Genomic DNA, 15,592 nt, shown 5'->3' with positions numbered 1-15,592 from the left:
GCTCCTCTGTCCATGGAATTCTCCAGGCAAGGATATTGGAATGGGTTGCCATTTCCTCCTCATATATATACACATACATATACATGTATATATATATATATGCATATAAATGGGCTACCCTGGTGGCTCAGACGGTAAATAAAAAGAGAGAAGCCTTCAGACAAAGGAAGGGGTTTCCATCTGGTGACATTCGAGGGTCAATGTTAGACTGCAGGAGGTGGGTGAGACCCAGTTTCCTTCCCGTGCTCAAAGGGAGTGAAATGCAAAATAACAGTCAGGTTGCCCATAGTCTGGGAATGGACACCCTCATTTTAGGGGAAAAAAAAAGAAAATTCAAGAAACACATGAAAAAAGTTCTAAGATGGATAATTCTTAAATAATTTTTCTCTTTTCCTCATGCAGATCAATGTATAAAAAAATGAATACAGACTTGCTGGTAGAAGTAGTAGTCCTTAATATCCCCTGAAGAATGCCACGGAACAAGCGTGACTACTGAAAGCTGGTTTCTGAGGACTAAACTTCAAACATAATTATTGTGGAGCTATGTTATCAAAAAAGATGTTGATGGAAGCCAGGTTTCCATGCCATAATGCGGATAAGATGGGGCAGAGGTGAGACCTTTCCTGACCACCGACCTCACCAGGACTCTGGCCACCTCCCAGTCTGGCTTCTTCCACAGCCCCCAGCAACGCCTGACAGCCCCTGTCTCCACCTCCCTAGAGCAGAAACTTCTTGAAGGCAGGTATTTTTGTCTGCCATGTGGACAGCTGCATTTCTAGTGCCCAGACAACACTGGCACAAAGCGGCTGCTCTTAAAAGAATAAATGAATCTAAGCCCTATTCCTTGGCTCCTTTTTTCTTTTGAAAGAACTAAGAACTTGACTAACTTTAATTTTACACATTCTGATCAAAACCCATGTGTAAGGCAACAGTTCTTTTAATGTCGTGAAGAGGCTCCGATTATCTGTAAATTTGGTGCTTCTCTCCAGCCCCCTCCCTGCCTCAAATAGCCTTGATTATGTGAGACCATCAAAAACATTTATTAACCGAAGTACAGTAACTGCTAAAAAGCTGACAGCTGAATTAGAGACTTGACATGCAAATGCATGGGCTAAGTGGAAGCTTTACTTGAATTCTGGCTCAGCACTGCTGAGGATAAAGTGACCTGCAGAATTCATTATGAACAGAAGCAGGATTAAATCTGATTTTCCTTTCTTAGGATAAAATTCACGATTAAAACAGAATCCTGAGGGATCTGTACTCAGTCATGTCCGACTCTTTGTGACCCCAAAGATTACAGCCTGCCAGGCTCCTCTGTCCATGGGATTCTCCAGGCAAGAAAACTGGAGTGGATTGCCATTTCCTGCTTCAGGTACTGAAGGATAAACAGCCATAAAGCTGTACACACAATGATAAGAACCTTGTGGAGGCAAAAAACAGAGAGGGCTGGGCTTAGGGGTGGAAGAACAGTGTCTGGCGCGGCCACTCAGTCTGGGTGACCTCACTTTGACCATCTATGAAACAGGGATGCACCCCCTTTCTGGTCTGCCTTAGAAGGTTGTGGTAAAGATTAATTTAACTAATGATACAGGATTGCTGTAAAACCTGTAAAACTATTACATATAAGGCACTTTTCATCAGTCTAATGACCCCAAGGAGTATATAAATCTGTGTATAAAAAGGTGTATGAATCTAATCATTTCTTCCTTATTAAGATGAGGTCAAAGCCTGTGGACATCTTCCAAGGACAGTAAACAACAGCCTTTCACTTGCCTTCCTAGACTCAGAGCTGCTTGTTTTTCACCAAGAGGTTCAACTCTATCATGCAGCGATATCTGGAGAGCTCCAAATTGTGAGTTAGTCCTGGAGGAAGGACTGTTTGGGGAAAAAGAAACAAAACACCCAAAAACAAAAAAGTGTGATTGTTACAAGGCAGCTAGTTTAAGTTCAACCAACTGCAAGAACCGAGAAAGTCAAATCTTAACCTATGTGAAGAGGTTGTCTTTCAAATCTGGTGAAGGGGTGACTTCTCAGGATATAACAAAAGTCAAAGTTAGGGGAAAGGGAATTAATTTGGCATGGAGGGTTTGGGAGACAGAAGTCCTAAGTTTAGCTTCTGACACCTTTATTAGCCATGCGATTCTGGGCAAATAAGGTGACCTTACTTTTCTCAACTGTAAAACGAGGGAAATAATACCAATTGCTACATTGGTTTCTGGAAGGATTTCAAACACATAAATGCACGTGAGAAGCACTTAAAAAGGGCAAAACACGTTGTTGATCTTTATTATGACTTTTCAAGAATTCGCTTTCTTTCTTTCCACTGCAAAGTAATGTAATCTATGGAAAATGAAGACAAGAAACAAATCTATACCAGGAACACAACAGCCAGAGCGAGCATGCTGGGGTATTTCCTTCCAGCGAAATAGATGAGATAATCCACCCAAGGAGCTCAGAGGAGGGCCTGATGCTCAGTAAGCCTGAGACAGATGCTCCTCTAAGAGCATCCTCCTCACAGTATGGAGAGGAGGCTTCCGGAGCAGCCAGCGACCACAAGGCAGAACATCAAACAACCCAGTGGCCTAGTCTCGTCTCACACGGAGGACACCACTGAGGGCCAGCCCTGCTAGTAGCTTGTCCACAGGTCAGCGTTGAGGCAGGAGTAGGAATATAAACCCAGTTCTTTTAAATTAATTGGTCTTTTCAGACCAATTATTTTACTTTTTTAAAAGTAAACTTAATTTGAAACATGGCTGGTCATTTTCCTCTTCACTCACTTCCATCTGTTTACTGTTATTGTTGTAAGTTTGCATGCAGTGTAGACACTGTGCATTTAGTAAGTAAATGGGTACATTTTACTTCCTCATTTCCAAATTGCCTTGGTATCTAACTGCTGCTGCAGCTGCTGCTGCTAAGTCACGTCAGTCGTGTCCGACTCTGTGTGACCCCACAGACGGAAGCCCACCAGGCTCCTCTGTCCCTGGGATTCTCCAAGCAACAATACTGGAGTGGGTTGCCATTTCCTTCTCCAATGCATGAAAGTGAAAAGTGAAAGTGAAATCGCTCAGTCGTGTCCAATTCTTAGCGAATTCATGGACGGTATAGCCTACCAGGCTCCTCCGTCCATGGGATTTCCCAGGCAAGAGTGCTGGAGTGGGGTGGGTGCCATTGCCTTCTCCGTGGTATCTAACTAAGGCACCCCAAAAGAGAAATAGGGTCCTGGCAATGGACTGTGGCCCAGTAAAAACAGACCCGAACCGATGAAACAAGAGTCCCATTTGACGTCCATGTTAAACCTGATGGAGGGGAATCTCCTTGGGAGTCAGAACCAGAGAAGCACAAACCTGGAAGATGAGAAAGCCTGAGAACCACAGCACAAGGAAAATTTAAACTGAAGATAAATCAGGCACGAAAAAGGAGAGAATGCTGCTAATCTGAGATCAGTTTCAGAAATGCATATGGTTGATGAAAAGAACGGAGGTTCTTGTCTGTGTACACACGCGGTTTTACAGTTGGCAGAAATTTTTCGAAGCTTTCTCCAAACTCGGCACATTAATAAAAAAGAGAAATGATGTATACCTGTGGCGGATTCATTTCGATATATGGCAAAACCAATACAATATTGTAAAGTTAAAAAATTAAAATAAAATTAAAAAAAAAAAGATAAATGAGGTAGATAAGAGAAGCAAAGCGCCGAAGGATTTGAGGAAGGTATGGAATCCCAATGTTTGAGTAATAAAGTCTAAAAAGTCTCTAGTTTGAAATTCTTTACACTCAAAAGAAGGATAGGCTATATATGTGTATACATGTAAGTCTGGTGTGTGCATAAGTGTGTCTATTTGTGTATATTGGCATGCTTACATGAGCCCACATTGATTTGTTCCTCATATTATTCCCCCAAAGAGCACGTGGCACGTGTAACACCTTTAGTATTTCATTTTTCAATTACGAGTCAACGCAGAGTCAACACTGCAAGTAAGAACTTCACCTTGACATCAAAGGTAAATTCAAATATGGAAGACAAAACTGATGATTTCACAAATTCCCATTTAATCTACAGCTAAGTCATGTGTGAGCATTTATTTAAAGCTCCTGGAATCTAAGGTATAGCATAGTGACTACAGTTAATAACACTGTATTATATACTTGAAATTTGCTGAGAAAACAGATCTTTAGGGTTCTCATCACACAGATAAACATGTGATGTAATAAATACGTTACTTAGCTTGGTTGTGGTTATCATTTCACAATGTACATGTGTATTAGAGTATCACATTGTACACTTTAAATATATAACATAAATTTGTCAATTATACCTCAATAAAGCTGAAAAAAATAAAAACTTCTTGAAGACAGGAGTATACAGACCACATATATTTTCAAACTTCAATAACTTAGGTTATGGGCTTTATATGAATAATCTCTAAATGTCACGTAAAGGCAAATTTATTAACACTAACACAGATATAAATGACGTATTCTAACTGTGGATGTTCTGACACAGATAAAACGATTACAGTAAGAGCAGTTAATCAACTGACAGAAGAAAATTCACAGCCCTTTATCCAAAGATTAAAGATTATACTTATTTATTTCTATTACACCCTGGAGAAGGGATTGACTACCCACTCCAGTATTTATGCCTGAAGAATTCCATGGACAGGGGAGCGTGGCGGGCTACAGTCCATGGGGTCACAAAGAGGCAGACACAACTGAGCAAGCACGCACATTTCTAAGCCTACACGAGGAGTTTATGAATATGTCCTTAGACTTCAAATTTAAGCACGCCACTGAAAACGAATCAGAATCAAACTTGAATTTCAAAGTTCAGCCATAACATGTCAAGGAACCCAATGTTGTACTGCAGATCATTTTCGAAGGTGTTCAGTTCACACTGATTAATTGATCAACTGATTATCTCATGCCATTATAGAAGGCCTACTCTGTGCTGCCCCATGTGAGATGCTTTGGACATTAACTGTGACCTAGTCAGGCAAGGCTCTGTGCAGGGTGAGGAGGAAGATGGGATGGACAAGTAGGAGGGTTGGCAGCAAGGGAGGAAGGTCAGGAACTGGGTCTCTGAAAAAATGATGTTTGAGATAAGAAGTAATGGCATGATGGAAGCAATCAGGTGAAGATCTGGAGGAAGGGTATACAAGATAAACTGGTCACACGATGCCACTGATGTGCGACAGTGCGGCAGGTTTAAGGACCAAACAGAAGGCCATATAATAGCTTAGACATTTTAAAAGACCAAGACAGACCAAGATCATGACTTTGACCCTTGGGGGAAAAAAGTTAAGTCTCAATTAGTGAGGATACTGGTTAGATTACTCAACCTGCCCACCAGTCATGTATTACGTTGGCCCCAAAATTTGGATTTTTCCATAAAATGTTATGGGAAAACCCAAATGTGAATAGTGCAGAGTTCCTGCTCTTAAGGAGCTTACCTACAGCAGGGCTGATAATCCAGGAGTTTAAGTAGCCTTTCTCTCAACCTTTGCCCTTTGGCTCCTATGGCACCCTGCCTTACAACTATAGACGCTGTGGGGATTAAATGTTATTATTTGTAAAATGCTCAGAACAGTATCAAACACATAAAAGCTACACAGTATTTGTTGCTGTTAGTATTATTAATTACTAGTATTATGAAGGCAATGGCACCCCACTCCAGTACTCTTGCCTGGAAAATACCATGGACGGAGGAGCCTGGTAAGCTGCAGTCCATGGGGCCGCTAAGAGTTGGACACGACTGAGTGACTTCACTTTCACTTTTCACTTTCATGCATTGGAGAAGGAAATGGCAACCCACTCCAGTGTTCTTGCCTAGAGAATCCCACGGACGGGGCAGCCTGGTGGGCTGCTGTCTATGGGGTCACACAGAGTCGGACACGACTGAGGTGATTTAGCAGCTTAGCAGTATTATGAAATGATCACATGAGAATCAGGACAATTTCAAGGTATCTCAAAAATTAAGAAGAATGTCAGAAAACAACAGGATAGTGCTATCAAAGCGTTAAGGTCATTGAAAGACAAAGACTGAGAGACACATTATAAAAAAAGAGGGGATATGCTCACTAAATGCAATGGGGAAGGATGGATTGGATTCTGGAATAGAAAAACATTAGTATAAAAATAGGTGAAACTCAAATAAGGTAGGAGATTAGTTAATAATTCGGTATTACTAATAGAGTTTGCCAAGAGAACACACTGATCATAGCAAACACCCTCTTCCAACAACATAAGACAAGACTCTACACATGGACATCACCAGATGGCCAACACCGAAATCAGACTGATTATATTCTTTGCAGCCAAAGATGGAGAAGCTCTATACAGTCAGCAAAAACAAGACTGGGAGCTGACTGTGGCTCAGATCATTAACTCCTTATTGCCAAATTCAGACTGAAATTGAAGAAAGTAGGGAAAACCACTAGACCATTCAGGTATGACCTAAATCAAATCTCTTACGATTATACAGTGGAAGTGAGAAATAGATTTAAGGGACTAGATCTGACAGAGTGCCTGAAGAACTATGGATGGAGGTTTATGACACTGTACAGGAGGCAGGGATCAAGACCATCCCCAAAAAGAAATGCAAAAAAGCAAAATGGCTGCCTAAGGAGGCCTTACAAATAGCTGTGAAAAGAGAAGCAAAAAGCAAAGGAGAAAAGGAAAAATATCCCCATTTGAATGCAGAGGTCCAAAGAATAGCAAGGAGAGATAAGAAAGCCTTCCTCAGTGATCAGTGCAAAGAAATAGAGGAAAAACAATAGAATGGGAAAGACCAGAGATCTCTTCAAGAAAATTAGAGATACCAAGGGAACATTTCATACAAAGATGGGCTCGATAAAGGACAAAAATAGTATGGACCTAACAGAAGCAGAAGATATTAAGAAGAGGTGGCAAGAATACACAGAAGAACTGTACAAAAAAGATCTTCACGACCCAGATAATCACGATGGTGTGATTACTCACCTAGAGCCAGACATTCTGGAATGTGAAGTCAAGTGGGCCTTAGAAAGCATCATTATGAACAAAGCTAGTGGAGGTGATGGAATTCCAGTTGAGCTATTTCAAATCCTAAAAGATGATGCTGTGAAAGTGCTGCACTCAATATGTCAGCAAATTTGGACAACTCACCAGTGGCCACAGGACTGGAAAAGGTCAGTTTTCATTCCAATCCCAAAGAAAGGCAATGCCAAAGAATGCTCAAACTACCGCACAATTGCACTCATCTCACACGCTAGTAAAGTAATGCTCAAAATTCTCCACGCCAGGCTTTGGCAATACGTGAACCGTGAACTTCCAGATGTTCAAGCTAGTTTTAGAAAAGGCAGAGGAACCAGAAATCAAATTGCCAACATCTGCTGGATCATTGAAAGAGCAAGAGAGTTCCAGAAAAACATCTATTTCTGCTTCATTGACTACACCAAAGCCTTTGACTCTGTGGATCACAATAAATTGTGGAAAATTCTTCAAGAGATGAGAATACCAGACCACCTGACCTGCTTCTTGAGAAATCTGTATGCAGGTCAGGAAGCAACAGTTAGAACAGGACATGGAACAACAGACTGATTCCAAATAGGAAAAGGAGTATGTCAAGGCTGCATATTGTCACCCTGCTTATTTAACTTATATGCAGAGTACATCATGTGAAATGCTGGGCTAGATGAAGCACAAGCTGGAATCAATACTGCCAGGAGAAATATCAATAACCTCAGATACGTAGATGACACCACCCTTATGGCAGAAAGTGAAGAAGAACTAAAGAGCCTCTTGATGAAAGAGAAAGAAGAGAGTGAAAATGTTGGCTTAAAGCTCAACATTCAGAAAACTATGATTATGGCATCTGGTCCCATCACTTCATGGCAAATAGATGGAGAAACAGTAGAAACAGTGGCTAACTTTATTTTTGGGGGCTCCAAAATCACTGCAGATGGTGATTGCAGCCATGAAATTAAAAGATGCTTACTCCTTGGAAGGAAAGTTATAACCAGCCTAGACAGCATATTAAAAAGCAGAGACACTACTTTGCAACAATGGTCCTTCTAATCAAACCTATGGTTTTTCCAGTAGTCATGTATGGATATGAGAGTTGGACTATAAAGAAAGCTGAGTGCCAAAGAATTGATGCTTTTGAACTGTGGTGTTGGAGAAGACTCTTGAGAGTCCCTTGGACTGCAAGGAGATCCAACCAGTCCATCCTAAAGGAGATCAGTCCTGAGTGTTCATTGGAAGAACTGATGGTGAAGCTGAAACTCCAATACTTTGGCCACCTAATGTGAAGAGCTGACTCATCTGAAAAGACCCTGATGCCGGGAAAGACTGAAGGCAGGAGGAGAAGGGGAAGACAGAGGATGAGATGGTTGGATGGCATCACGGACACAATGGACATGGGTTTGGGTAAACTCCAGGAGTTGGTGATGGACAGGGAGGCATGGCGTGCTGTGGTCCATGGGGTCGCAAAGAGTCAGACACAACTAAGTGACTGAACTGAACTGAACTGTATTACTGTAAGGATCCTGGTTTTAACTGTACTGGTTACGTAGGATGTTATGGTTAGAGGAAGCTGGGTAAAGGGTATATGTAAAGTCTCTACTTTTTTGCAACTTTTCTATAAGTCTAAAATTATTTCAAAAGATAAAGACAAAAGAGAAGAAAGAAATAAACACAGAAATGTCATCGATTTAAGCAGCTATTGCCAACGTAGGAGATATAAGATGGGTTTGGTCCCTGGGTTGTGAAGATCCCCTAGAGAAGGGCATGGCAACCCACTCCAGCATTCTTGCCTGGAGAATCCCATGGACAGAGGATCCTGGCAGGCTACAGTCCACAGGGTCACAAACAGTTGTACATGACTGAAGTGACTTAGCACACACGCATTGTAACTATAACAAACTATCTGAAGGAAAACACAATGAGGAGAGAAATGGGAAGATACAAAAAAAAAGGAACATCTAGAGAAGAAAATTCCAATATATGAAATACAAATTCACTAACTGAGGTTAATAGAAGATGAAAAGCTAAAGACAAAGTAAAATTGAACATGAAGAAGAACAGAAATCAATGAAGGGATCTATGGGACATCAAGTGGTTTAGCATACCTGTGACTGGAGTCCCAAAAACCAAGGGGGTGAAGAGAAAAAGGGGGACAGGTGAAGAACAGAATAGTATTTTAAGAAATACTGGCCAGAAATGTTCCCAATTTGATGAGAATAATCAAGAAAACAGAGAAATAAATAACCAAAGCAGGTAGGAAAGAAGGACTATCACTACAGGTTCACAGACATAAAAATATAAAAAGCAACTTATGCCAATGAAGCTGACACTAGATGAAATAGATACCTTTCTTGAAAAACATAAATTACTAAAGCTGGCACATGAAAAAGGAGAACATTAGAATAGTTCTATGTCTAGTATAGAAATTGAACTAGTAATTAAAAAAATTCTCAGAAAAAATAAAAATCACAGGCCAAATGGCTTTATTGGTGAATTATGTCCAACATAAAACCAATACTAATCTCACAATGTTTTCAGAAAACAGGTGATGAGATAATACTCCCCAACTCATTTAATAAAGCTAGTATTACTCTGATACCAAAACTAGACAAAATCATTACAAATAAGGAAAACTAGACCAATATCCCTCAGGAACAGAGATACAAAAATCCTTAACAAAATATTAGGCAGTAAAACACAATACTAAATATGAAAAGACCAAGTAGAGTTTATCCCAGGAGTGTACAGTCAACATTCAAAAATCAATCATTGTATTTCACATATTGAAAGACGTTGTTGCTGTTCAGTTGTTCAGTCGTGTCTGACTCTTTGTGACCCCATGGACTGCAGCACACCAGACTTCCCTGTCCTTCACTATCTCCTGGATTTTGCTCAAATTCATGTCCACTGAGTTGGTGATGCCATCCAACCATCTCATCCTGTGGCCCTCTTCTCCTGCCTTCAATCCTTCCCAGTATCAGAGTCTTTTCCAATGAGTTGGCTCTTCCCATCAGGTGGCCAAAGTATTGGAGCTTCAGCTTTTAGCATCAGTCCATCCAATGACTATTCAGGGTTGATTTCCTTTAGGATTGATTGGTTTGATCTCCTTGTTGTCCAAGGGACCCTCAAGACTTTTCTCCAGCACAATTTGAAAGCATCAATTCTGTAGTACTCAGTCTTCATGATCTAACTCTCACATCCATACATACATGACCACTGGGAAAACTATAGCTTTGACTAGGTGGACCTTTGTTGGCAAAGTGATGTCTCCGCTTTTTAATAGGCTGTCTAGGTTTGTCATAGCTTTTCTTCCAAGGAGCAAGCGTCTTTTAATTTCTTGGCTGCAGTCACCACACACAGTGATTTTGGAGCACAAGAAAATAAAGTCTGTCACTGTTTCCACTTTTCCCTCTTCTGTTTGGCATGAAGTAATGGGATCTTAGTTTTTTGAATGTTGAGTTTTAAGCCAGCTTTTTCACTCTCCTTTTTCACCCTCAAGAGGCTCTTTAGTTCCTCTTCACCATGGGCAGGCTCCTCTGTTCTTGGGATTTCCCAGGCAAGAATACTGGAATTGGTTGCCATTTCTTCCTCCAGGAGGTCTTCCTTGACCCAGGTATGGAACCCACGCTCTCCTGTGTCTCCTGCATTGGCACACGGGTTCCTTTCCACCTGGGTAGCCCTATTGAAAGATATTCCTAGATATTCCTTTACTAAAGGAACAATGTATGATCATCAATAGATGATGAAAAATTATTTGACAAAATTCAATACCTGTTCATGATTCTGTTCTCAGTGAACAGAAAAGAACTTCTTCAGCATGATAAAGGAAATCTACAAAAAAATCACACACATAGATCAATAGTAGCAATGAGCACACCTCTTGCCTGGATCTTGGTTTCTAAACACCATTCTTTTCTAAAAGGAACTCTGACTCCTTAGGAAAAAGGCTGATTCCAGGGCTTGGATAGGGAAAATACACAAAGAGCCTGGGATACCCTCTTACAAAAGAAATAATGAAGTATTTAAAAATGATGGAAACACAGCAAAAAGATACAGGGGCCAGCTTGAAGGGACTCTCACTGACTCTTCTGGGACAATATGAGGAACAGAATATTGTAATTTAACTCACTGGATAAAATAACCTACAAGTCCATATTAACTCATAAATGAATAAATAAATGGAGTGCCAACTAAATGTAAAAGGAATAAATATAGAAGAAATGATGGAGTTGGAAAAACTGTTAGTAGGTTTATTTTAAAACATGTAGGTGAGTGTTGGGTGAGGAATAGAATACTTCTAAGTCCCAGAGTATTTGCCCACAAATTACTTATTAACTGCAAAGAGAAAAATAACATTATGGTGAATGAACCTGGTGGACACCACCTTAACTAAGTGATTAAAGTTAACATCTCTAGTATTGGGTCATGTGACTCTTGACTTAACATGGTACATTAAGAAAGACACAGCATTACTTCTGTGGGTGCTCGAAAGGTAATCTAATCAAGAGGATACACAAGGTAAGCTGAAAAGCCCTGGAATAAAATGTAACTCTCAACTTGTAGGTTGTGTGGGTTTTTCTTCAACTGACATTACTAATCAGGAAAATATAAGTTAAAGTCACACTAACATGCCTTTTTTCCCCCCACTAACTTGCAAAGATACTGTTCAAAGCTAATAAGATAAGAACTCATACCATCATTTGTTAGAGTGCAAGATTCTATAACCTTTCTGTGAAATATATTCCCACAACTATATATTTGAAAAACTTAGTTATGAATCAGTAAGCCCACATCTAAAAAAAAAAAAGGGCCATGATTATTAAATAATGAAACACTCAAATAATTAAAAATTACTGTCATTAAAAAGCATATTTATGAAGAATAGTGGTCTAGGAAAACGCTCATCAAATGACATCAAGAAAAAAGGTTATAAAATTACCACTATAATTCATTTAAAAATTATTATATAAGAAAATGCATCATATTATCTTCAGGTAATAAATAGGACATTATATTTTCTATTTTGTAGTTTTATCTACTTTCTACAAAGAACATATATTCATAAAACAGAAAAATATATTAAACAAAAGATTTACCAAAAATTAAACTTTTAAAAATGAGTAGTTAATCTGCTAGTTGTGTTATCTCATTTCTGTCTGTATACTGAAAACCGTGTTGCCATAGCTACCATGTGCGAAGTGGGATAAAATAACAAGCACACACTCAAACATTGTCACATGTCAGTTTATTGAGGAATTTGTGATGCTCAAGGTTAATTCTACTCACTTGATTACTTTTCATGGTGTCAAATAAAACTCCAAAGGCTATAAGCCATGATGTTTCACAATTACTTTCCCGTATTTTGTTCAGGAAACACAAAATTCAAATACAAAGAAATGTTCAAGTGAATCTGAAAATTGCCCTCATCCTACCTTTTTTCAAAAGGTGGTAATTAAGGGTTTGGAAGTACAGTAGCAAGGAGGAAGGACAAAAGTGGGACATGAAGAAGGCAGATATTTTTGCTCAATTTCACTTTCAAAGGTTCAAATCTTTCCTATTTTTTTTTAACATGTTTTGTACCAAAAAAGGAATCAATACTTTTCATTCCACTCTTGTCAACTTTAGCCAAAGCCTTCTGAGCTGCGGTCATTTTGCTATTTTTCTGTTAATGAAAATAAGAAGAGAAAAATCATTACAAATGTAACACTTATAAATCACACATGCAAATCAGACAAGACCATGCATGTCTCAAGGTTCGTTCAGGGAGGTAAGCATGCTGCTAAAAACATGCCTCATAAGGAGTGATTCTTTGTAAAAGTTCTGATTTCTGCTCAGAATTCATACCTGAGACAAAGTATGTCAACAGGCAGGAGATAAAACTGCTGCCTTCTAAGGAGTGGAATGTTACAACTGATGGTTTACTTGTGGGGAGAAAATTCTGGAGGGTGCATTAAGTGCAATAACACAAACAATCGAACTGACACAGGCAGCAATTGTCAGAGGGAGGAATTATAGCCTTGTATTACCACGTGATGAATAATTCACAGCCTGCTACCATCTGACTTCATTCAGAGGCTCTCTGGGACACCAAGGGCAGAGCAGTTACATTCACAAGATAACCTGTGCTGCTCCCAGGACCAGCAGGATAGCGCTCCCTTTTCCTCCAACCACGAAAAGCACCTTCCGAAAAGCTGACTCCAAATAACTCTGCCTTTTAAAACTCTCTCTCTTCCTGGTCAATGTTTTTGTTTGGTTTTGTTTTGCCGTGCATGTCCTATAACAAAGCACTGGCAGAGGGAAACAGCAGCTGATTGTATGTCCTTTAGTGTTCAACAGAAGCGTAAGTGATGGGAATCGGCAAAGAAGAAATCATCTGTCTCCCGGCGAGCTGTGAGACAAAGTCACTGCCAAAGTATCTTTTAAGGGCACAGTCAGTATATGATCCCTGGAAACTTGCTTCTTACATTCTGTCACTTATAATTTACTAGGCTTATGTTTTGGCTGGATGGGGAAGAGGGACAGTCTCTCTGAGACAAGTTATCCTCTGTCCCCTGCACTTAACTCACATCCTGGTTCAACCTCTTAGCTCACTGGTGCTGCACCCAAGGCGACACGCTGGGAAGCAGCACTGAGAAGGGTGGGGCGGAAATATTCCTCATGGAGAAATTCAAAAACATCCCTGCTCACGAAAGCACTGACACAACCAGCTATTTAGTCAGATCTCAAGTTGGATTATTCCCTGATATGCCATGCCTAGATAAATACGTGTAAAGAATACAAATTTTAGAAACCATGAAACCTAAGGGAGAGTAAGTGTTGCTAAAATCTAAGTGGAATTAATTTATCTTGGGGCAGGCAAGGTCTAAGCCTAAAAATAATGAGAATATCATAAAAAAAACTTTGATATTTAATCCTCAGAAAAGCTTAAAAAACAGTTCAAAAGTTGAATGAAAAGGCTAAAAAAATTGGAAAATGATTTGTACTTTATATGTCATGAAAAGTGTTAATAGCCTTAATTTAGATTGAGCTCTTACAAATCAACAAGAAAAACATTACTATCCTAATGTAAAATCAGGCAAGAGACATGAACTGAAAACTAACAAAACTGCAGATAGGCAATAAGCATTTGGAAAAACAACCTTTCTACCCAAAGAAATGTAACCTAATTAGACAGGCGAAATTTTTAAGAATAAAACCAATACTCAATGCTGTCAAGACTGTGAGATGAACACTCATCAGCAGTAATGGCTGGGAGGATAAATTTCTGCTACCTTTTTGGAAAGCTTCTTAGCTATGTATGTGTCTCAGTAATCATGGAAAGAGCTCATGTTTTCTAAGCCTTTACTCTTAGTTTTAAATTGTGTCTAATGAAATAGAGATGCAGACTGTAAGTAAGAATGTTTTATCACTTCATTTAGACAAAAAGAAGCAGAATAACATGTGTCCAAAAATAGGGGAATTAAATAGATTATATTCTACATGGTGAAATAAAATAACAGTGACTGAATATCATGAAATCATTTATAATTTTTCAAAGAAATCTTAATGACATCAATATTTTTACAATACAGAGCTAAATGAAAAGGGCACAACTCCAATACATATGTATGCCAATTCTGAAAGCTACATATGTATTTATAATGAATGATGTGAAGGATAAAGCTTAGTAAGGAATGTTATGAAAATATTTGCTGGGGTGATTGCTGAGTTATGTGTTAATAATTGTTATTGTCATAATTTCTGGAAGCTACTAGGCAGTTGAGTTGACAAAACATTACCTTTGAAGCCTGTTTCTCTGCCCCACCCTACCACTCTGGATATACTATATTACGAAACTTAGGCACACTCTTGCTAATAACTCTGCCTTTCTTTGTCTGTAAAAAGGTCTTCCTTGCTTGATACTTTCATTGTCACTCACAATTTTGAAATAGTTCTAAAGTCACTGAAACTCAAGTTAATAATTCTTCACAGTTAAAACGATAAAATCACAGTCAAGCATGCAGTCGTTCCTGGAGTCCCCACGCAGCAGTATCAGCCACGGGATTCAGGAGTACGCTACTAACACCCGGACACGTACCTTTACAGTCTTGAAATCTTTGGAGTTAAACTTAGTGTAATCTTCTTTTGCCATTACGGGCTCATCTGATAACTTTGCTTTCTGCAATGTTAGAGCAGTGAACTGTCAAATGTCACCTTGACACTTACATAAATCCATTAAAAAAAAAATATGAACAGTTTGGAACCCTGTGGCAGCCAAATGGAGCTGCAGACTCTGCAGAGCGCTTATTCTTTACAAGTCCCTTCACTTTTTACCACTTTTCTAGGAACGTTCTAAGCCAGACGTCCCTTCCAAGAAGCAGCTTTGGTGGTGACAGGGTGTGAGCACGCAAGCCCATGACCCAGTCCTGAGGTTGTCTAGCAGTATGATCACATACTACAAGGACGGGGGGCATCTAGATGAACGTGGACTTCCAGGACAGTGTAAGGGGGCGCATGCAGACACATAAATCAAAGAAGAGAATTTCCTTTATGGTGGCCAGGGGTCCAGCCAGAACCCCCTTTATTCACCTGCAGGACCAGTGTGATGTCC

The 15,592-nt window shown here is 39.6% G+C and overlaps 1 protein-coding gene across 6 annotated transcripts in view; it reads right to left on the bottom strand.

The window, feature by feature from the left end:
- Positions 1 to 15,592, bottom strand: part of RNASEH2B (ribonuclease H2 subunit B) — a 75,222-nt gene that overhangs the window by 1,320 nt on the left and 58,310 nt on the right. For 5 of the 6 annotated variants that reach the window (XM_061434667.1, XM_061434662.1, XM_061434665.1 and 2 more), the window contains 2 exons: positions 15,080 to 15,160; positions 12,231 to 12,664 (listed from right to left, as the gene is read on the bottom strand). The exons of the other annotated variant lie outside the window; for it this stretch is intronic. In XM_061434667.1, the coding sequence (XP_061290651.1) occupies positions 12,557 to 12,664; positions 15,080 to 15,160 (189 nt within the window). In that variant the 3' untranslated portion in view covers positions 12,231 to 12,556. Of the gene's footprint in view, positions 1 to 12,230; positions 12,665 to 15,079; positions 15,161 to 15,592 lie in introns of those variants that run through there. 6 annotated transcript variants of the gene reach the window in all.

This window comes from Bos javanicus, chromosome 12 (genome assembly GCF_032452875.1).
Source record: "Bos javanicus breed banteng chromosome 12, ARS-OSU_banteng_1.0, whole genome shotgun sequence".
In the NCBI taxonomy this organism is placed as follows: domain Eukaryota; kingdom Metazoa; phylum Chordata; class Mammalia; order Artiodactyla; family Bovidae; genus Bos; species Bos javanicus.
Note: the sequence above shows the minus strand (reverse complement) of the source record. Positions and strands in the feature narration are given on the sequence as shown.